The 23,757-nt window shown below is 43.0% G+C and overlaps 1 protein-coding gene across 5 annotated transcripts in view; it reads right to left on the reverse strand.

Moving 5' to 3' along the window:
- Positions 1 to 638: 638 nt before the first annotated feature.
- PDE318 (P-loop containing nucleoside triphosphate hydrolases superfamily protein) overlaps positions 639 to 23,757 on the reverse strand; it is a 119,455-nt gene continuing 96,336 nt past the window's right edge. For 4 of the 5 annotated variants that reach the window (XM_087676394.1, XM_087676392.1, XM_087676396.1 and 1 more), the window contains 2 exons: positions 2,216 to 2,310; positions 639 to 2,088 (listed from right to left, as the gene is read on the reverse strand). In XM_087676394.1, coding sequence (XP_087532520.1) covers positions 2,218 to 2,310 — 93 coding nt within the window. In that variant the 3' untranslated portion in view covers positions 639 to 2,088; positions 2,216 to 2,217. The remainder of the gene's footprint in view (positions 2,089 to 2,215; positions 2,311 to 23,757) is intronic. The other variant, XM_087676393.1, reaches the window with a different exon arrangement.

Below are 23,757 nucleotides of genomic sequence, written 5' to 3' on the forward strand. Positions count from 1 at the left end.
ATAATCTTTCATGTCAATTGTGTTTCAGACAAGAATAGTGAAAAACAAAACACATTCGTACAAGAAACATCTACATCACCAACGTAAAAAGTAAAGCATAAGGAATATTGCAATGAGCATATATAATATAGTTAGCTCCCAACAATGCACAATCCCTTTGTCTCCAAATCATACATAAATGCCAAAATATCCCCTAATTGAAGTGCTTGAAGTACCCATGGTCCAGACCACTTAACCACATACATTGTTTTGGTCAAAATATATTGTATTATGTATCACTGTAAAAACTACTATGATTAAGTGAAACCATGGAAGCTCAAAATATCATGAAGAAAGTTCGTATTAAGGTCTATATAATCCTCAAGTGACAAGGCTATGAGATAAAGATTGGCACAAGGACATTCTGAAGAAAATATGACAATTAGTAGCAACCTCAAAGATATTTGAGTTACAAAGGCTCCATGCACTCGAGATTGTACAAAAGCACATCCAAGAAAGAAAGAAACAAAAAGCTTGAATTTGACGAAGTAAGATCCACAACAACTTGCAAAAACTAAAGTAAAAGACGAAACTAGAAAAACACATTCAATGAATAAGCTTTTGCAATAAGAACTCCAAACAAATGTTAATGTTTCCACTCATTCAAGGAACCACATCTATAACAAGAGTTGGGTATCATGAGGATTGTCTCTTCAATTTCATAAAATGCTAGATTCTTGCAATTGTCTTTATGTTTCAATAGAGGAATTAGTTGAAATGGCTGGAGTATAAGCTAGATCAAAATTTACAAAGGTCTATATTGATTACGCAAGGAATACATCCTTTGAGATCGAGGGAAAGTTGTAGCTGTACCCTAAGAAGTGGGGCCATCGTACACTCTAGAAATGCCCCACGCCACAAGAAAATGAGCTTTCTTGGTTTTGTGATAGCTGCTATCATCAAGGCTGGCTAGTGTGTGGTAGTGAGCCTGGAGGCTTTGCCCAGCTGCTAGGTGTTGGGTGGAGCCCACTGCATCGCAACCAGAGGTGCAGGAGATCATTTGCAGTCTCACAGGGTGGCACATTTGAGAGGCATACCCATTTTTCACTCCCTCTTGAGGCCGCTGGGAGCAGCTGTAGGAGACTCTTGGCATCGATGGGAGCTTTGGTAGTAGTTTCTTCACCGTTGGAGTCGCCATGGCCTGTTCTTTCACCTCACAGGATGGGAACCCTCTGATGTTATAGGCTTCTCTTCCCCCACCCCTTCAGACTGCCCTGAGAGGCCCTGCATATATGATTTGATTTGTAGACAGCTCCAACTTCTCTGTTGAGCATTTGTACTCCATTGAAAATTTTTTTCTTAGTCATATAATTAGCCACCACTCTCTTTGCAATTGAAAAGTTGTAAAATAGTCATAAAATAAAGCTGTAAATCCAAGTATTTAAGACCTGTAAGGAATATGGAAGATTACATAGAAAGGCCATAGGAGGTGAACAGAGTGGATGAGTGGTTAACATAATGTTAGTGACAATTTTCATTAGGGCTTGAAGGATGGTTTTACACACCATTGCCAGTTGCACATAACAAAAGTTCGCAATATGTTGCCCACGAAACTCGTAAGCAACACAAGGATTGAGACGTCTTTTCTTGATGTCCCTTTTTCCCAAGAAAAGACCATTCCAGTAAAATCCACTCAGTGATAATCATCACTCTTAATATGCTACAAAACAAGCTCATTAATTCTAAAAGGCAGGTTTCTGAACTCCAGATTCATATGTTCCGGGCCTGGAGGATAGGGAATACACTCAGCACTAACAGCTAGAGTCCATTATGGAAGCTGCCGAACTGTAATATACCTTGGAAACAGCATTTCCCTTGAAAAATGGCAACATTGAAGATGGTGCTAATATTAAAGCATGTGTGCAGGAAAGGCTGCTCGTTTTAGTTTGACATCTGTAGATCTGTCATGTGCACTGCACCCTATGACAGAAACGAGGTCACAGAAAAACTTGTCCGGAGGGTGCAGTCATCATTTTCATGAAGCTGAGTTCAGCTATTGTTGCCAGGGCTAAGCAGTGTATCCTATGAACCTTACATTGTTGGCTATACCTGTGCAGCCAGTACACAGTTGCTGTTGGTTTCCAAACTTGCAATCAACCATCTAATGTTAACTGTACTTTAAATCAATGGTTGGCATATTTCTAGTATAAAAACTGACAGCTACATAAAGACATACCTCTATATTTCTGAATCAAGCTTTTGATTGTCTGAAGATGCTGTGCCTTGCTCAAAGAAGTGTTCACTTAAGAGCAAATTAACTTTCTGCTTTAGCTGCAATGAACACAAAACGTGAGGGTGAAGACTTTGTGGCTTCCAATGAATATCTATCTTCAGTAACCCTAACCTGAATTTACCATACAATCCGTTTCATACCCTTTCTACTGACATAATTCTTCCGATTTCCAAAGAATGGTAGTCAAGCCAACAGAACACAAAGCATTGACAAGAATCAGATCCATACTGCTGCTGAAGCTCAAAAAACCAAATTTCTCACATACCACTGCTTCAGATCACCTATTATTAACCATCCTACATGTTCCTACTTGTATATACTGGAATCTGCTTTCAGTTCAGTCACCAGATTGGAATGGAAGGTGAGGCTTACAGAAGGAGAATCTTGGCCATCTAATGGCTGGAAACTGCACTGAATGTGCTGAGGCCTTCAAACCAGGAGCGTTTAGCTAAAACTTTTCCTAGGCTGTTGGGTAGAGCTATGCCTTGGGCCTGATAGCTTCATACAAAGGACCAAGGCAGAGATTTGCCCACTTGGATCATAGAGAAGGCAACATGAAGAGTACAAGTGCTTTCCCCTAGAGGAAATTCCCCAGAGAGAGGATCCAGATAGTTTATACTCAGGAGTCTGATACCAGGTTTGTGTGTTTGACATTCAATCAGAGCATTCTTTCTTTGATGTCACAGTTTCCTTGAATCACCAATACAAAGAGCAGGCCAACTTAACAAGGCATGGATGGATGGATCATTCACTCTAATGAAAACTTCCAACACTTCACACAATTATTCATTCACTTGAACCCCTTGGTGAAAATGCAGAACTTAATGTTTCATTGCTTCAATTATTTTACTGAGGTTATCATAAGCTGACATGGCTTCAATATTCCTATGATCCCCATCATAAGACACCATGTCAATGTCCACCTCAAGGACACATCAGGATGCCAACAGAACTAGCATTGATGAACTCCACACTCAGCAGCGAGAACCAGCATGTGCTCAGTTTTAACTGATGGTCCTGGTTCATAACCTTGTAATGTAACTGTCTAAGTTATAGTGTGTCACATAAATCAACTCAGTCAGGCAATCTCTTCCCAAGTTGAAAGCTCTCTTGAAAGGCCCTTGAGCCTAGCAAGACCCCATGTCTTTGGCATTTCTCTCATGCTCTTCTATAGCAACAGTTATCCCCTAGCAGGATCTCATGTCTTTAGCATTCCCCTTGTGCTCTTCTATAGCAACGGTCATCCATCTGCAAACAGAAACTAAGACACCTCCTGTGCAGATAAACTATGCAGCATGTCTATGTGCCGATAAGTTGCAAGTGCTGTCACAGGCTTAATCACATGCACTTCAATGTGCCAGCAGGTCATTACAGGTGACAGCTTCAACTTTAACTGATCATCCACAACGCACATCCTGAACAACCTTGGTGAGTTTCCAAATCAGCATACACTTGCACTGAGGTACAAAACCTTGGGCATTTCTCCACACAACTATTGAGACTTCTACAAGGAATACAATCATTGTTAATAGAAACTTACCTACTGAAGGTAGCACATTCTCAGCCATTTCTTCTTCGCAAAGCCCATGTATGATGGCAATTGTCTTACTTTGTAAGTCAGGCACCATAGCTTTAGCAGAATATAATTTTTACTTCATAGCACAATGTATGACAAGCCAATAACTGTTTACTCTACTTTTCAAACAAGAGAATAGATAGCCATCTGAAAATAGAGGCTAGGATTGTAAAACACCACTAGAGCCCACAGTCAGCATCTGTTTGCTTACTTCAATGGATTCTTGGGATTGTTGGAAAGAGAATGAGACAACCTCCTCACTCAATGACAATGATAGCCCCTAAGATTGTCAAAGAGAGGATGAGGCAACCTCCTCTCTTTACCAACAACTAGACCAAGTCTCGACATGTAGAGTGGTTTGCCTTCAGAGACCTTCTGAAGGATGTCCAAAGTGAGAGGTTAATGATGCAGTAAAAGAGACACATTTCATTGATTTAGAAACTTCAGAAATGTTTCTAGAAGCAAGAAATGTTTGAGGAAAAAAAACTTGAGGTTTTTTTCTAAATAGGGAAGCCCAACTTTACTAGAACATTCTGTAATGCTGCAGGAACTTAATTTGGCCTTTTTTAATAAGCTTCTACACTTCTGTGCTCAGGGTTGGCTACTCTCCAACAGCTCTATCACTAATTATCCATCACATTCTCTCTCATTCACTCTCTTTCTTCACCCCCCCCCCCCCAACAGTTGATGTGACATGACACAAATTTCATTGATTTAGAAACTTCAGAAATGTTTCTAGAAGCAAGAAATGTTTGAGGAAAAAAAACTTGAGGTTTTTTTCTAAATAGGGAAGCCCAACTTTACTAGAACATTCTGTAATGCTGCAGGAACTTAATTTGGCCTTTTTTAATAAGCTTCTACACTTCTGTGCTCAGGGTTGGCTACTCTCCAACAGCTCTATCACTAATTATCCATCACATTCTCTCTCATTCACTCTCTTTCTTCACCCCCCCCCCCCCAAACAGTTGATGTGACATGACACAAATTTCCCCACCCCCCTTTTCTCCCTCACGCATGTTGATGTGACATGACACACAAGTGCAAAACCAGCGCCCCCCCCCCCCCCCCCCCCCCGGAAAAAAAAAAAAAACTCTCTTTTCTTTTTGTGAAGATAATTGAATTAAGTAGCAATATTTACATCAGACCATCAGGTCAGCTAAGAAAAAATAGACAAATGAAAGGCTGCCAAGACTCTAACACACAAATATCACACAGAAAGGACAGTTGGTATGGAGCGAACAATATCATGTACCATACCACTAAACCACGAACACGGGCCACATGACCATGGATGCCGGAGGCTGAATCAAAAATAAAGGCATTCCAAGTATGCCAATATGCCACAGAGCTATCCATCTAGGAAATGGAAGAGACAGGAATAATCTGAATGCAAAGTAGACATAGAAGTCATCCTTCCCATAATCCACGAATGAGCTGATATCCGCTGCTAAGTCGCCGATGTTACACGCGAGGGACGACCGTCCGGGGGCCTTGGGCACCCGAACGGGGTTTAGGGGAGCCTAGAATGAAGTAGAGTCCAAGAATAGTAGGACTCACTAGAGGTTGACGGTTGGCAGTCGGATCACGATGAGAGTTGCCAACAACTATCTAGGCAAGGTTGGGAGGAGAAACGGGAGTCGTGCCACTATTCTCAGGATCGTCAGTTGTCTCTGTGTGGAATTAACTCTTAGTGAGTTTGGTTTTAACCTGTTTCCACGTTTTCATTTCTGCCCATCGTATCACTGGTATCAGAGCCGCCATCGCGTCCTGCTTCAGTCGTCGGAGCCGTCGGGTCCTACTTTCATCCGTTTCTCACGAAGGCTTTCTTCGGCGTCATATGGATCAGGCAAGAAGACGGTACCCCCTACGTCATACGGGTCTGGCCTAAAGACGGTGCCCCACACGTCATACGTCTTACTGGCCGCAGTGAGTCATACACAATTGATTTCGTGAGCGCCATAATTGGACGGCAGTCAAACCTGTCACCAGTCGGATGAAGCCAGTCGGACCAGTCTCACACATAGCAGGCGTACAGCTGGTTCACGTGACCATTGGGAAGGGATGTATTTAGTCCCCTCCTTACTAGGTGTTTCTGCCAATCAGCTTTATTTCTAGCGTCACCGGCTCAGTTTGGGAAAGACAAATTATTCCTCACTCTTCGGGGTTATTATTAAAAGCCAGCAACAGTTGCCCTATCACTATAACCAGGGAAGTACTTCACTTTGTACGCAAATTTCTTATATTTGCTCTCCAATTCCAGTGTATTAATGGAAGGGAAAGGGAGAGGGAGTAATTGAGGGTTCTAGTTCTCGGGACCACCCTATGGTAAATCCCCATGAAACAGAGATACAAGAAGAAGAGAGGGGAGAATTTTTTGCCACACGAGAACAATTTGATGATCTAACTGCTCGTGTGTAGGCACAGGGGATTCAAATGGAATTTTTAACTCAAGAACTTACCGAAATAAAATCTCAAATAACTTTATTACTAGAAAGGAATAAAAATAAGATAGAAAACTCGGATATCCCATCTTCATCGAAAGATTTGGATGTGACTATGCGAGATCCTAAGGAACCCCACCACAAGAGGAGGAATAATCCAGTTTTAAAATATATGAAACCCCCTCAGTTTCACGGGGAGGAAAAAGATAGAAATAAAGACACTATCTTTAATTTTCTCCAAAAATGGGAGGATTTGCACAAACTTAAAAATACTCCACCACATCTCCAAGCACTGGAGGCCAGTTTAACTTTGGGGCCAAAGGCGTATAAATGGTGGCGAACTTTAAAGGAGGCAAATAAAATACCTGAAACTTGGGCTCAATTTGAATTGGTCTTTTTGAAAGAATTCCTTCCTGAAAATGAAATGGAAAGAAATTGCGAAGATTGGGATTATGTCAGACAAAAGGGAAGACCCCTGCTGACATATCTGGAGGAATATCGTGAGATAATCCTCAAATTGGAAGGAATAGATGAATTTCAAATGACAAGAGGATTTATTAGGGGACTAGATAAGGCCTATAAAAAGGAAGTGAAAAGGAGTTCACCTAAGACACCTGAAGAGGCAATTAAATTTGCATTAATCAATGAAGATAGTATGTGTCCAGGTACACTCACTAGTCTCACTGATACGGAGCCCAAGACTAGAGAATTGGAAACCTCAAAATTTGTAGGCAAATTTAAAAGGAAAATGCCATTTCTTAAGGGCAAGAAACAACCTTTTGAAAAGAAACAATATGTAAGGCCAAAGTTAAGTCCAGATGACTTTGATAAGGCCAAAAAAGAAAAGCTGTGTTTCAATTGCCTATCCCCTAACCATGCTGCCTAGAATTGCCCTCAAAGGAAAAAGGGGAAAGATAAAGGAAAGGATAAGGACAAGGGCAAGGGAAAAGAAAAGCAAATCCATGTAGCGTAGACTCTAGAATTAAAGGGGCATGAAAAGTATACATCCTTAGTGGTTTTGCACAAGGATGTACAACACAAGTGTTGTATGTTAACTTCTATGTGGCAGCCTACCTTTGGGCCACATGATTTAGTTAGAGTACATGAATTGATAGCTGGAAAGAGGGTTAGAGTCATGATTGATGACTCTGCTACCCATAATTTTATAAATTATGCACTTGTCAAAAAATTGAAACTTCCCCAACAAAAGAGTGGGCATCAATATGTCGTTCGTATGATGCAAGGTCAGGATAATAAAATATGGGATACAATGATATCCAATTTGGAAATTGAGATCCAAGGATATAAAGATAAACTTGATTTCCAAATTATGAATATGGAAAGAGCTGATATTGCTTTAGGGAGGGAGTGGCTATGGGGATTGGAACCATCCTTAAAATGTAGTTATCATCATAATACACTGGAATATGAAAGGGATGGTAAGACTTTTGTGATTCAAGGTGAACATGAAGTATCTGATAATCCTTTGTTGTGTTCCACTGAAGTTCAGAAGCTGATAAAGAAGGAAGCTTGTGAGGTATATATGTTATGGTCTCTTCCTGTGCAAAACACTTTTACTTTCTGTAATATAAAGCAACAATTTTCTTATGTTTGTGAGTTGAATGTAAGTAATGAATTAAGTGGTTTGTTAGATGAATTTAAAGATGTGTTTCCTTCTAATTTACCAAGTGGCCTTCCACCAGATAGGGGTGATATAAATCACCCAATTGACACAAATAAGGATACACACCCTATTTCTAAACCACCTTATAAGTTAAGTGAAACACAGCACCAAGAAGTTGAAAGACAAATTAAGGATTACCTTGATAAAGGGTTTATACAACCCAACAATTTACCTTGGGCTTCGCCAATTTTATTGGTAAAGAAAAAAGATAGTTCTATGCGACTTTGTGTTGATTATAGAGCACTTAATAAGATATCTTTTTGATCAATTACAAGAGGCAAAATTCTTCACAAAGATAGACTTAAGATCAGGCTATCACCAAGTAAGAATTAAGGCACAAGATGTTCCTAAGATATCATTTCGTACTAGATATAGGCATTATGATTTTTTGGTGATGCCTTTTGGCCTCAGTAATGCAATAGCTACCTTTATGAAGCTGATGAATAGTGTGTTACGGCCCTATCTAGGACATTTTGTAGTAGTCTTCTTGGATGATATCTTGATCTTTAGTAGGTCAAAAAAAGAACATTTGAAACACTTACGATTGGTATTTCAATTGTTAAGAACACATTCCCTTTATGCAAAGAAAACTAAATGTGAATTATTCGCACAAGAGATCAAATATTTGGGGCATATTATCTCGAAGGAGGGAATCAAGATGGATCCAGAAAAAGTAAGGGCAATTATTGAATGGCCATCTCCAAGGAACCTAGAAGAGCTGCAGATCTTCCTAGGTTTATCTGGATCTTATCAAAGATTCATTCGAGATTATGCCAAAATAGTTGTTCCAATGACAGACTAACTTAAAGGAAAAGGAAAGAGTTTTAATAAGGGAACAGACCAAAATGAAAGTTTTCAAAAACTTAAGGTAGCTATTGCTACAGCTCTAGTGCTATTAATTGTGGATCCCAATAAACCATTTGTGGTTGAAGCTAATGCCAGTGATAAGGCGATAGGCACGGTCTTATTACAAGAAGGTCGACCAGTTGCTTTTGAAAGCAAGAAATTAGACCGTGCAAAATAGAATTATTCTGTTTATGAGAGGGAGTTGTATGCAATAGTACATGCAATGAAGAAATGGAGGCACTATCTGTACGGTGCCAAATTTTTTATCCTGCCGGATCATGAAAGCATTAAGTGGTGGCTTAATGACCAACCGGATCTACAAGGGCGTAAAGCCAGATGGGCCGAACTCCTCCAAGAGTTCAACTATGAAATAAGGTATAGAAAAGGAAAGTATAATATAGTGGCTGATGCACTCAGCAGAATGCCCATCATAAATGAATTGAGTTTTAGTCAGTTCACTTCCGATTTGCTTGAATCCTTAAAAGGGAAATGCCAGGTTGATTCGGCATATTCCAACATATGGGAAGCAATAGAAAATGGGGATCCAAATGGAAGGGGCTCCATTGAGGAAGGAATATCTGAGGATGTTCAACAAGGAAATGGAGCATCAGGGGTTGCTCAAATGGGATTCAAGTGGAAGAATTTTACCTTTGATAATGGTTATTTACTCTACAAGGGTAGGGTATGTGTCCCGAAAGATGAAGAAATAAGGCGCCAGATACTCTTTGAGTGTCATGATACCCCTAGCGCGGGACATCCAGGAGATAATAAGACTTATAGTCTTATTAAAAGACAATTCTATTGGCCTGGAATGAATAAGGACGTCCTTGACCATGTGGTGAAATGTAATAAATGCCAGGTTAATAAAGCTGAAAGACTGAAAATGGGAGGATTTCTCCATCCATTAGAGATTCCTTCCGGAAAATGGAAAAGTATCTCCATGGACTTTATTGTTGCATTACCCAGAACACAGAGGGGGCACGACTTTGTGTGGATGATTGTGGATAGGTTAACCAAAATGGCTAGGTTTATTCCAACTTCAACTGATGTTAAAACACTAGAATTGGCTAGATTGTTCGTAGAGAACATATACCGATTGTATGGCCTTCCGGCAAATATAGTTTTTGATTGGGATAGAAAATTTGATAGTCAATTTTGGCGTGCGGTATTTAGGAAGCTGGATACTAAATTAGCATGAGTAAGGTGGACCACCCGCAAACTGATGGGCAAACTGAAAGGGTTAACCAAATCCTTGAAGATATGCTTAGGGCATATGTAAGTAAAAGGCAAACTAATTCGGAAGAGTATCTACCGATAGCAGAGTTTGCATATAATAGTGCCAAGCACTCTTCCACTGGATATAGTCCATTTATGTTAATGTATGGGTTTCAGCCCAGAGCTCCTCATGCAGTAGGACTGCATAAGGAAAAGATTCAGGCAGCCAAGGACTTTTTGGAGGATATGAATAATATGTTAAAATTTGCTCAAGAAAATATTAAGAAAGCTCAAAATCGAGCTAGAGCTTATGCAGATCCTCACCGAAGAGACATCTCCTTTGAAGAAGGAGAATTGGTCTATCTTAAAGTGCCTGAACAAACTAAAACCATGAAAACGGAACAATGTCCAAAGCTTTCATCCAGGTATTGTGGTCCTTTCACAATACTTAAAAAGGTGGGAGAACAAGCTTACAAGCTCCAACTACCTGTTGGTAGTAAAATACATCTAGTTTTTCATGTAAGTAAGCTAAGGAAGAAGCTGGGTGATTTGGATAATTTAATCTTAAATGATAACATTGAGGAGCTATTAGATGACCAATCTAATCCACATGAACCAGAAAGAATATCAAATGTTTGCAACAGACGAACAAGGAATACTATTTATCAAGAATGTTTGGTCAAGTGGAAAGATTGTTCAGAAGAAAGCTCAACATGGGAGCGAGTATCCTAAGGAAAAGGTTGCCCAATTTACAGTTAGACCTTCCAAGTATCGTTTTCGAGGATGAAATTGATTCTTAAGGGAAAGGAAATGTTACATTAATAAGGTAAATTACGGGAAACAGGCGCGAGAGACGACCGTCCGGGGGCCTTGGGCACCCGAACGGGTCTTAGGGGAGCCTAGAATGAAGTAGAGTCCAAGAATAGTAGGACTCACTAAAGGTTGACGGCTGGCAGTTAGATCACAATGAGAGTTGCCAGCAACTATCTAGGCAAGGTTGGGAGGAGAAACGGGACTCATGCCACTATTCTCAGGATCATCAGTTGTCTCTGTGTGGAATCGACTCTTAGTGAGTTTGGTTTTAACCTGTTTCCACGTTTTCATTTCTGCCTATCGTATCACCGAGGACCACACACTAGAAACAAAACTCCAAATCTATCGAACAATAAGGCAAGAGACAAAGAGATAAAGCAATGTCTCATCACATGTGGTGCAAAATACACAACGACCACCGAAGATCTTGCGAGCATGCAACATGTCCCTAGTTGGAAGACCCCCAATAAGCAACCTCCACATGAACACTTTACCCTGATAAGGTCCCGAATATGCCATAATTTATTAGCTTTTCCAGTGACCCATCTTTTGGCCTTAACCATCTGATGATATATCTGAATATCTGACCAGGGATGACTCTCTACACATAGTGTCTGCAAAAGTGCTAGTCTCAAAGCAACCATATGCAAATTAACATACAATAAAGCTGCTCCCCCCATCCTTTTAGGAGTGGTCACATGCTGGCATGAAATCCACACCTGGCCCAAATGATTCCCTTTCTTTTTCCACAATATGAATCGGATAGATTAAACCACTTCCAAAAGAGACTTCTTAGTCTAAGAAAGCAATGGCAAGAAAAACGAGATCATACTGATCATGATGCATTGAGCAACTTTAAGTCTCACATGAAGAGGCCAGCCTTGAGATTTCCAGTACATGAACCGATCATGAATACGGATGATATCCAATTGAGAAAGGCACAAGGAGCTATATCCATAACAATAGGATAACCCAAGTGTCGGGTTATATCTCCTTTAGAAATCACAACTCCATGACAACCCAAAGCTTGCAAATCATTCTCCGTACAAGAAAGCAATGTAGACCTCTCTCTCTCTCTCTCTCTCTCTCTCTCTCTCTCTCTCTCTCTCTCTCTCTCTCTCATCATCAAGATTCAAACGATTATGGCCATGTGGCATGGATGAATCATGAAGAGCCATGGCCCATACCTACTGCCCATAGTACATAGTATATACACTCGTTCTCTATCTCTCATTCTCTCCTTTCCCCTTCTCCTTCCTCACCAACTCTAAACCCTAAAACGCTTTCCCTCTTCCCCATCTCCTTCATCCTTCAAGCATTCTCTACTCCCTCAAGCACTCTTGCCATCTCAAGCTCTCTACTCCCTCAAGCTATCCCTACTTCCTCAACCTCTCTACCCTCTCTACTCCCTCAATGACTCCACCCTACACCCTTGATTCTCCAAATCCATCTTCTTGAGTCTCCATCCTCTACCCCATGGTGAAAGCCATTGCTACCGTCAATTCTTGCAAGAGATGGCATAGTGTCACATACCATGATATGCATACAAGGAAGCTTGATGAGAAGAGAGACGATTGATAAGTCACTTGAGCCCATGCGTGCCAGTTGGGCAAAGTACAAGTGCTCTTTTCTATGTGATGGATGGAGTGACCATAAAAAAAGAGGAATTATCAATATCCTTATCTCTTACCTGCTTGGTACATATTACCTACGTGGGGTGGATGCCACCACAAGAAGAAGGAGAACCACGCCTTTAAGTATCAGCACATATGGCAAGCCATCATTGATGGTAATTAATTTGTTTACTTGCAAGTTACAACTTCTCAAATTTATTAATTTACTTACTTAAAAATTCCCAAACATATTGATTCTAACTTCATTACATGTGATCTTGATTCTTGTAGATTGGTGTGTAAAACGTTGTGCAAGTTGTCACCGATAATGCTTCTAATTACGCCTCTATGTGATAGAAACTTGAGAGCGAGTCCCCATCCATAGTATGGATACCATACACCATGCATTGTCTAGATCCTCTTATGAAAGATATAGGCAAGTTGGAGTGGGTGAAGAGGATTGTGGACGATGCTTGCACAATCGTCACTTTCATCAACGGCAAGGTCCGAGTTCCTGCGATTTATTGCTTGTACTTAGACTTGGATTTAAAGAAGCCTTCAAAGACGTGTTTTACGGCCATGTGGCTTCTTGCTGAGCATCTCTATGACATTCGCAACAAGCTCCAAAAGACGGTCATGTCCGACGAGTTCAAGGAGTAGCTTGAAGGAGACTCCTGATCGAGTTAAGTAGAAACGAAGGCCATTCAACGGTTTTTCTTAAAGGAGAAATTTTGAATGAATGAGGGGCATTGTCATTGCCATCAGACCCATATACAAGGTGCTTCGCGTAACCAACATGAAGGGATCCAATATCGGCCTTCTCTATCATCTTATCGCAGAGGCAATAGCGCAAATAGAAGCATTGACCATCTTGGATAAGAAGGCTTCTTCTTTGTGGTAATCTCTTTTTTCCTTTTTTTGAAATTTTATTGTGATTCAAATTCCTTTAAATTTTTAGAATTTACATTGCCTCACTTTCTCTCTTTCCACCATCCAAGAATAATGTACCATCTCTCTTCCTCTAAATTTCTCTTTTATCCCCAACAATTAGAGCAACTAATTTATTGTCACTCCAATTTATACATGCTACGTAGTATATACGAGATGTCTATAGCAAGTCATATATACCATATCTATATTCTTGTTACTATGTTAGTTTATTCATGAAATTGAATCGTGTAACATATTTAGAAATGTTTTATTTATCTAGTCTAATTCTAAGTTATTTATTCTTTAAATATATAGCTTAATATAGATGTGCTCAAGCTCTTCACAAGCACACTTAAAAGTGTGACTCATGAGAGGGACTTGGAGCAAAAGCAAAAATTTAGAGATCTTTATTTGGAGCTTGAGAAGATTGACCGGCGAGTCTCTCGCACTCATGCATGCTGGCGTATCGTTGTTTGCCTTTATGCCGCTATTGGAGCTTTTACTTCGATATCGATACCAACTACCCATGGTGATTGTGGGGCCCTTAAGTGTTACACGAGGTGTGGGAGTGGCTCAAGAGACACTCCTAGTACGGCACATGAGGATACACCTATCACTACCTCCTTCGTAGAGCTTAGAGAGCTTGAGTATGATGAGAAGGGCAATGTACTTAGTGAAGGTGATTTTGTTGAGAAGGTAATGACTCATCAAGTACCAACGAGGATGCTTCTTGCTCCAATGACGAGAGTGATATAAGTACTTAGACTCCAGAGCTTATGTCATGACTCATATGAGATTGACTGTCTTTGTCACATTATACATAATCCGTTTTTGTAAACCCTTTTTGTATGAGATTACTAGTTGGCTCATAACAGTCTTTAAAGTTGAGTCTTGTTTCAACTCTCTATTGCACTTAGTCTTGAGTAAAGTATAGACTTTAAATTATATGCCTTTTAAAAAAAGTTCATCAAACATAGGTCCAAGATTTATTAGTCCAATTAGTATCGTACTAGTATTGGGGACGACACTAATCATACAACACCATTGGATGTGACAACCCTGTCTGTGCACCTCTCATTGCTCTGTACATGCGTGGACAATAGCCCTCTTCTCAGTCCCTCTCCCTCTAAGCTATAGCATGGATCTTCCATTTTGCTTTCTCCTCTCTCTTCTTTTCTCTCCTCTTAAGTTCTTCCCTCTTTTTCTCTCTATTTTATTCCCTCTTTTCTTTCCTTTTCTCCTGTCTCTTCTCTTTCTTCTTTACTTTGCTTTTCCATGTGTCCTCATTCTAGGTTGGCCCATTCCACATTCCACATGATGTTTTGGAATGAGAATCATGATGCTACAGTTGGACCCATTCCATATTATAGATGGGCTATATGACATGTTTCATTCAATTTTATTTGTGTGATATGTATGAATCATGAGGGTCTAAGGTCTAAATCATATTATAGCTCATCTAAAGACTAAACTTTGATATAAGTCAATAATGGATATGTAATGTGTTATACTCAATTGGCTCTCATGTATTATCACTTACTCTCAATTGGCCTTTTTTTTGTTAAGAGAGAGTTCCATAGAGGTTTCAATAATTTTTTCCTAGGTTAAAACAATAAAAAGACCCTTTATAATCTCCAAAGTGATGGCCTAGTGGTAAAGCTTGTGCTTCATCAGCTAGCGATTGTGGGTTCAAGCTTGGGACACCTATGTTCACATGGAGTGCTTGTGTGGTTGAGATCCTTGTTCATTGAATACTCAATTGAACCCTCCTTGGCGAGTGGCCTAAGTAGGAGGATCCCAATTGCAATCAAGCGCCATCGTTACTTAGCTAGCGGATTATCCTTGGTGTCCATAGGAGTGTTAGCCCAAGTATGGAATAATTGCATGATTGATTGATAGAGAATGAAAGATAATACAAGAATTAATTCATACTCAATCACAAAATGAGGTAATGTATTAATGATTGAAAGAGAGTACAATGCTCAAGGCAACCTAAATGAATAATGCCACACTTATGTGCTAGTTATACACTTTGTATAGTAAAACCTAACACTAAATGGCTTAGCCGTCATATGAAACCCTAACCCTAGTGTTACTTAATGTTAACCTTAGGACAAGAAAAAGTAAAAAAAGTAGAAAAAGTGGAAAGGCGCAAGCCAAGAGTCAAAAGAGGCGACCCAGAAGGAAATCGGACACAACAGAAAAAGCAGGAAGAGAAACAACCGAAAGCGCAAGGGCGGCCTCAAAAGCTAAGGCAAAGACAAAAGTGCATTTTTAATGTAAGGTGCCCCCTAAACTGTTTGTAAAAAACCGCTAGACTCTCTCCTGTCCAAAGGAAAAAGAGCCTAAGCCACAGCCGACCATGTAAAAAAAAGAATAAGGGGATGACCACCCAAAAGGAATTTAGGGTTTTGTATATAAAGTTGAAAAGTGAATGAGGAGCTCATTCTTTGGTGTGTGGCAAAGTGGACTCATCTTCTTCTCTCCTTGCTTACTTGTGTGTGCTTGAGAGAGGGAGTGTGTGTGAGAAAGTGAGTGTGTGAGGGTAAGGGATCAAGGAGAATAAGCTCTCCATCATCTCCTCTCTTTTTCTCTTCTCCTCTCTTCTCTTGTCTCGCACGCGGCTATGGAGGATGGAGCTTGAAGGTGGAGGCTTGAGGTTGCTTGAGCTCGCATCATGAATCGTGGAGTTACCGGTGTGCTTGAGGAAGGAGGCAACTTGTTTGGGCATCAAGATAAGCTCACTACACCCCGGTAGGATCGAAGGTGTGTCAACTAGGTGAGAGATAGCTATAGGTGTTCACTTGAAATGCTTGAAACAATAAGCGGTCCTCGGATCTTGGCGATTGAGCGTGAGCTCCCCTCTACATTTTGGTTCCATTTTGCCGGGACCAATGGATTCAAGCTTGAGCATTTGTGTGCCTCAAATCAAGCGACGAAGTAAGGGTTTCACCCCCGAACCGAAGCTTGTGATAGGTAGGAGATTTCGGGTTTTTAATCTTGCAACAAGTAAGTATTTTGGTTTTTTGATGATTAGGCAAGTAGGAGGAAGCATTTCAATATTTTGCTTTTCATTTTTGTTGCATTTAGAGTAGGTTAGGACCAATAAATTGAAGGAAAAAAAGCTTTAGGGTTTCTTCTGTTAAACAGGCCCAAGCAGGGCACAAACAAGGAGAAAAATGGGAAAAAAGAGTGCTTAGAGGTGTTAGAATCGCACAAGGAGTGATCAGAAAGATTACGCAAAGGGAGACCTCATTTTTAGGTTATGCAATAGAGAGAGAAAGAGAGAGCTTGAGAGCTTGTGCAAGACTTGGTACTTTTGGCGAATCGATCAAAGGCCACAGGAGTTTTCTGCTTGGATTAGGTGTATAGAAACCTTTATGGGCATCTAACTTTGGATCCTAGAGAATCTTGCTAGTATGCATGGCCAAAAATTGTTGGCCTGAAGCGATTTTCGTTGCTGCTATATACGTATTAGTGGAATCAAACACGATCCGCAAGCGTCCGATTCCCAGAACCAAACACTCGGACACCCTACACCCGTCTGATTGTGAGAATTGGATGGTCAATACTCGAACCAACCTGACCAGTCCGATTGGACTCAGTGAAATCGTACTTGAATACTCGAACACACTAGACTTGGACACCCCAACAATCGAACCACTACCACGCGTCCGATCCTAAGGATCGGACACTCGGACCTGTGATCTCGTCCGATTTTGAAAATCAGACTCTTGGACCACCTTGTCTGATTTTGACATACCAGACCTCTCCAATTGGACACACCCTATCCGATTCCCAGAATCGGATAACCCATAATCGAACCATTTAAAATCGGACATCCCAGAATCGGACACATGTCAAATCGAATGTCTGATCCCTAAACTCGGATACTACAAAATCAAACTCTGTAGAATCGGACCAGATTTTGACACATCAAAATTGACAAATTTAGCGCGTCCGCGACGACAGAGAGTACAGCTCGCAACAAGAGAACTCACAGAAAGCCTTTCAAGTAAATTTGACCCTAGAAATCGCAACCGAACGGCCAAGCACAGTGTTGACAATCATATCAGCATATTGGGCATACTTAGAGCTGTAGGCTAACCAACAAACCCCATTTGACCCTGAGCAAGCTGAACAACGTAGCATAGAACCTAGAGACCGGAAGAAATGGCCAAGAATCGAGCCTAGAGCCCCATTAGGCCAAGTGCGTAGACGAGAGTTCGAGAGCTGCAATTATCACTTTGTATTCTACCCACATTGTGTTCCAGCACTTAAAGTGCACTTAAGAAAAGCTGAAAGCCTGATTTCGCATAGTGCACAAAAGAGACCACGCACACATACACCGAGTGAGCGTAAGTTGAGGACTGTTTGTAAATAACAAGAAACTCACTCAGACCTCACAATCAAAACGAACCCACTAGTAGGAGAAGACCCTGAAACGTAGTTGGGTGATCGAGAACCCCAAGCGTAGGACCAAGCAAGGACCGACACCATTGGAGTGGATCTACCCGACTTGATCGATCTCATCGACAACCTAGTGGAGCACGAGACCGCGAACATGGTAGAGCCAAGCACTAACCACGGATGTGGTGAAGAGCTTGACCTAGGCAGTTTCCCGATGAAAATCCAGTAGCTAGTCACCAACTACGGCCTACAAACCTGGACTGACTACCACAGTAGGACGTCTGAGGATATCATAGCGAACCTCGAAGAGGCGAGGAGACTAGCGTGGGAAGCTTTACAGGGCATAGTGGCCTACAATCAGGAACAGCAAGCCAGAAGCTTATGACAGAACATAAAAATGCGCGAGATTCGGCCAGTGCTAGCCCTAGCAAGCAGAAATAGAACAGGACCTGACGTAGGGAGAGAGAAGAAGCTAGAAGACAACCTCACATTGAGAGCTTCTTACGAAACGACTGCTAGACAACTTGTCAGCAAAGCAAAGCGCCATTGCAATGGCAGCCTCATTGCTTGCAGGTTTAGGAGTTAACCAAGGCTCTAAGGGCCAATCAAGAATCCCTATCGTGGCTAAGCAATTAGACAAGTACCAGCCAAACAATGACCCATACAGCTTCATAGAGCAATTCGAGCAAGTCTGCAAGGCCAAGGGACTCAACGCTCACAAGCTTTTGATCTATGCTTAGGAGATAAGGATAGGACTTGGTACACGAGTCTGGACAATACTAAGTGAACCGACTTCAACAGCCTCAAGAGTCTCTTCATTAAAAGGCAACCTCACATTGAGAGAGCTTCTTACAAAGCAACTGCTAGACAACTTGTCAGCAGAGCAGAGCACCACTGCAATGGCAGCCTCATTGCTTGCAGGTTTATGAGTTAACCACGGCTCGAAGGGCCAATCAAGAATCCCTATCGTGGCTAAGCAATTAGACAAATACCAGCCAAAGGATAACCCATACAGCTTCGTAGAGCAATTCCAACAAGTCTGCGAGACTAACGGACTCACCGATCTTACTCAATGCTCACAAGCTTTCCGTCTATGCTTAAGAGATAAGGGTAGAACTTGGTACATGAGTCTGGACAATGCTGAGCGAACCGACTTCAACAGCCTCAAGGGTCTCTTCATTAAAAGATTCTCTCAGCCTCGGTACTCCAATAACCTTCAAGTGTGGCTGATGAACGTCAAGCAGAAAGACAAGGAGGACATCAGAGACTACATCATCCACGTGTGGAGTCTCTTCAAAAGAATCCCAACTAGCAAGTGACCCACTGAAAGAGCAGTCTCCACAATCTTCATCAATGGGATATGAAGTGAAAAACTCTATAAGGCCTTGGTATGCAATTCAAGCTTGCAGCGAGACGCACTAGCTAGGGTATTTGATGAGGCGATTAGAGTGGACGACCAGCTCAAAGAGAGAAGCTCCAAGAGCTTGACCTGAGAGGAGACTAACGTGATTTTAAAGCTCAACCCATCACATCGCAAGCTGCTCCCCGCTCCGTCTAATCGCACCCACCACAACTCGACCGCGCCATCGCTAGCGCCCAGCTTGACAACTCGGCCCCCCTCCCCCCCATGTTGAGTACCCCCCCGCCCAGACGGCTTGCGATTGTGTTCCGTCGGCCATCTTTTCCCCCGCCCCGACATTTCGCCCTGTCCTGCTCTCTCGGCCCCACCCCAACGGATTCATCCTTTCCCCCCCGCTCCAATGGATTCGTCTTTTCCCCCCGCTTCAACAGATTCGACCGCCTTGTCCCCCCCCTCCCCCTGCCAAGCCACCCTCTACTACAGACTCCCCCCCCCCCCCCCCCCCGTCGCGCTACTTCAATCTCAGCTCTGTTTGCGGTGTACAGCTCCCCCCCCCCCCCCACTGCCAAAAATAGCAGTCCCACCCCCCTCGGCATTGTTCCCCCCACCCTCTAGTTCCCTTTATCTACAACAACTCTCCCCCTTGAGGTAGTACCGCGATGTGATTGGTAGTTTTCTCAGAAGGAACGCGCAATGGAAACCTCTGGTCAAACGCCGACGCACTCAATGAGTGCCCCCTAATCAAACACCTTGAGTATCGTCCTCTCTAAGGAGCAGCTCTTAGCCGTCCAAGCTAAGGAGCTGGAGCTAAAAGAAACAGTGATTTGTGGTCAGGTAGTAGGACATTCCCCAGCTAGGGCCTAGCTTCGAGACTCGCTTCACTCCATGCTACACATCGGCACAGCGCAAATCATGGAGGCGGTCCTAATGGGCCAAGGCATCTTCATGGTCCGGCTCAGTTCGGCAGACACAACTCACAAGTTACTTGCCAGTTCACCATATGCATCCACGAAGGGGGTCATATACATGGTCCCTTGGTACAGTGGCTTTACTGTGGAGGCATTTACACTCTACAACAGGTTTCTTCGACACCCGGTCACCCTTCTTTTCCCCAGCCTAGCGAGAGGGTATCGCCAGTTAGTGGAAGACTTTGGACAGCTCTTCCGCACTGTCCTTCCCGCATCTTTTGCGGATGCAATGACAGTAGCAAGAGTCCCAAAGGTACGGGTAGCAGTGAAAGAGGTCAAGAATATCCCACAGCTCCTAGAGATTGAGACAGGCGGGCACTCCCTTAGGCAGCACGTCATTGTGACAGGGCAACCAGGGCAATGCCTGCGCTGCCATAACTTTGGGCATTAGGCAGCAGTTTGCATGCGTTTTGGAGCAAAGGCGGCTCCGTCGACAGGCCCGCAAGTACACACTGATGGCTTCACATGAGTCCAAAGATGACACAGAGTGAGACGGCAAGGGAGGGCGCAGCCAGCTCCTCAGACCCATCCTCGTCAACAGGGAGCAAGTGGGCGAGCGACACCCCCTCGGCAGAGCACTCCACAGCCCCCTCTATCCACTCCACCCAACAGGACCGCAGCCCCCCACATCCACCACCCGCACCACGAACTACCTCACTTGAGATCCCACAGCCCCCACATCCCATGCCCCCCCCCCCCATTGACCCTCATCCACAGCCCCCCCTTTCCAAGGCCACTGGTCCCCCCCCACATCCGCCATGCACCTCCGCCCATCCCACCATCCCTCGATCCTCTTCCCCTTCACCACCTCCCCTACCGAGCACCCCCCTAATCCGCACCTGGTTCAGGGGATCCCTCCCAAACCCACCTCCCCTCCTCCCACAGGAGGTGATGAGCCACACATGCCTACATCATCCTCACACCAGCAGTCTTCCCCCTCCCATACAGCCACCAGCTCATCCGCCCCTACCACCCATTACACTTTCCCGAGACAAGCACAGCCATTGCCACAGGATTTCTTCCACAGCGGCCCATGGTCGTACCTGACAGTTGCGGAGTGCGGAGAGTTGCCACTACATCTAGAGGTGAGGATCTTCGTGGTTCATGAGTCAAGGAGGGGCAAGGTCCATCTACTAGCACCACCGGATGGACCAAACTACACCTTTTTTCTTCAATCCTCTCACTCAAGGGAGTGGACGACTACACAGATAGAGGAGTTGAAGAGTCAGGTGGCGGACCACATCTCCCAGTGAATGGGAGAAGAACTAGCACTGTTTGCACAGCAATGGCCTGGTTGCATGATGGACATTAACTAGTAGGCCATTTGTGAGGTCCGACACTTGAGCATTATCTTTCAAGCCTCTCCACAATGGAGAGCTCCGAGGGATGTGATCGAGTGGCCCTTGGCACAGGTGGCCCATTTCTACCAGTGTACAAAGTCACGACTCTCAACATGGCTGAAAGATGTATTGATAGTACCACCTGGAGCATCTATCACCCCTATGGTCCAGCCGAGTGCCACCATAGGGAAATGAAGTTTGCCGTCTAGACCGGCGGCAAAGCGTACTTGCATGCCTTATAGTTTCTCCTTCTCATTAGCAGCCTCCACACCGAACAAATGCCTATTCGATCAGTCACAGGTTTCCCCATGAGCTTACACCTTGCATCCTTGAATGTGAATAGTCTCCACTATAGTGGGACGCGTGGTTCCAGAAAGTTGATTGTTTGGCAGGAGCTGCAGCAGCCTACCCTTGCCGAATGGATCGACATCCTACTTCTTCACGAGCACAAGCTCACCCCCACCCAGGCCCAGCGGGTAGGGAAGGTACTTCCGGGCAGCTCGCACGCTTACTGGGATCACGCCATAGGTGCCCACGATAGGAGTGGAGACGTATGCACCTCTATTGGCCCAAGCCTCATCCCCTGTGTACGAGACCACGGGACAATAGTGGCAAGGAAGGTTCTAGGGATCAGATTGGATATTGGGGACTCATGCATTGGAGTCCTCAATGTCTATGCCCCTACGGAGATTAGGGCACGCAGCAAGTTTTGGGTGGAGATCGCAGATGTGAAGGAAACGATTAGGCACGAAGATAGAGGTAGACAAACTCTACGCTCAGTGAGGGAGACAGAGAGAGTGCGAGTGAGCACAATATAGAGTGAACACGTTTTTTGATACAATGAGGAGTGTACCACTTTAGGTTTTAGATAGATATATGTATGAAAGTACAATGTGCGAAGGGTGTGTTCACACCCATGCACATATAAAAGGCACGATGACCCTTTATTCCCAACAACCTCCCACCTAAAGGAATTGTGCCTTAAGAGGAGAAAAGAATCAGCTAAGTCTAAGTATGTACAAAGTTGAAATAAATATATCTATCCAACTCCCATCATCTGTCGGCAATGAGCAAACCGCTCTGCTAGAAGACCCTTCGTGAGAAGGTCTGCCGGATTATCATCTGTATGCACTTTAACAAGCTCAATGCTCTTGCTATCAAGTACATCTCTAATGAAGTGATACTTCACCTGTACGTGCTTTGTCTTTGCATGAAAGATAGGATTCCATGCTAGCATGATAGCACTCTGACTATCACAATGGAGAATAGTTAACTCTGTGATGCCAAGCTCTCCCACCAAACATGAAAGCCATAAAGCCTCCTTGCATACCTCAATGGCAGCTACATACTCTGCCTCTGTAGTAGATAATGCAACACACTTTTGTAGCCTGGAGATCCAAGAGACCGCTCCTCCTGTGAAAGTAAACACATACCCAGAAGTAGACTTCCTGCAGTCCGCATGACCAGCATAGTCTGCATCCGTAAAGCCAACAACATATGCTTTCTACTTTTCAAAGCAGATGCACAACTCCTTTGTGTCTTTGAGGTATCTCATAATACCTTTCACAGCATCCCAATGCTTCTTGCCAGGGGTTGCCATATATCTGGTAACCACTCCCACTGCAAAAGCAATGTCAAGACGTGTAGCAACCATAGCATATATCAAACTGCCAATAGCTGAAGCATATGGTATCTTGGACATTTCAGCCTTTTCATCATCAGATGTAGGGCTGTCCTCTGCACTGAGTTTCACATATGGAGGCAATGGAACCCCAATTGTTTCCCCCCCCCTCCATATTGAAACGCTGCAAAACTTTGGAGATATACTCTTGCTGAGATAGATAGAGTAAACCTTTAGATCTATCTCTGAGTATTCGCATGCCAAGAATGTGATTTCCATCACCCAGATCCTTCACATCAAAGCTGCCATGAAGACTTTGCTTCAATGAATCCAAGGCATGAGTATCCCTGCCAGCAATCAGCATGTCATCAACATACAAAACCAAGATAATCAAGCTGCCATCTGCTACCTTCTTAGTGTACAAGCAGTGATCCACTTGACTTCTATGAAAGCCTTGGGACTGCATGAATGTATCAAACTTATGATACCATTCTCTTGGTGCTTGTTTCAGCCTATACAAACTCCTTTTTAGGTTACATACCATTTGTTCTTTCCCTTGTTCAACAAACCCTTCAGGCTGCTCCATATATATGTCTTCATGCAAATCACCATGTAAAAATGCAGTCTTTACATCCATCTGTATGAGCTCCATATCCTCAACTGCAACC

This window comes from Lygodium microphyllum, chromosome 4 (genome assembly GCF_053477565.2).
Source record: "Lygodium microphyllum isolate KBCC chromosome 4, Lygodium_microphyllum_v1.1.10, whole genome shotgun sequence".
Classification (NCBI taxonomy): domain Eukaryota; kingdom Viridiplantae; phylum Streptophyta; class Polypodiopsida; order Schizaeales; family Lygodiaceae; genus Lygodium; species Lygodium microphyllum.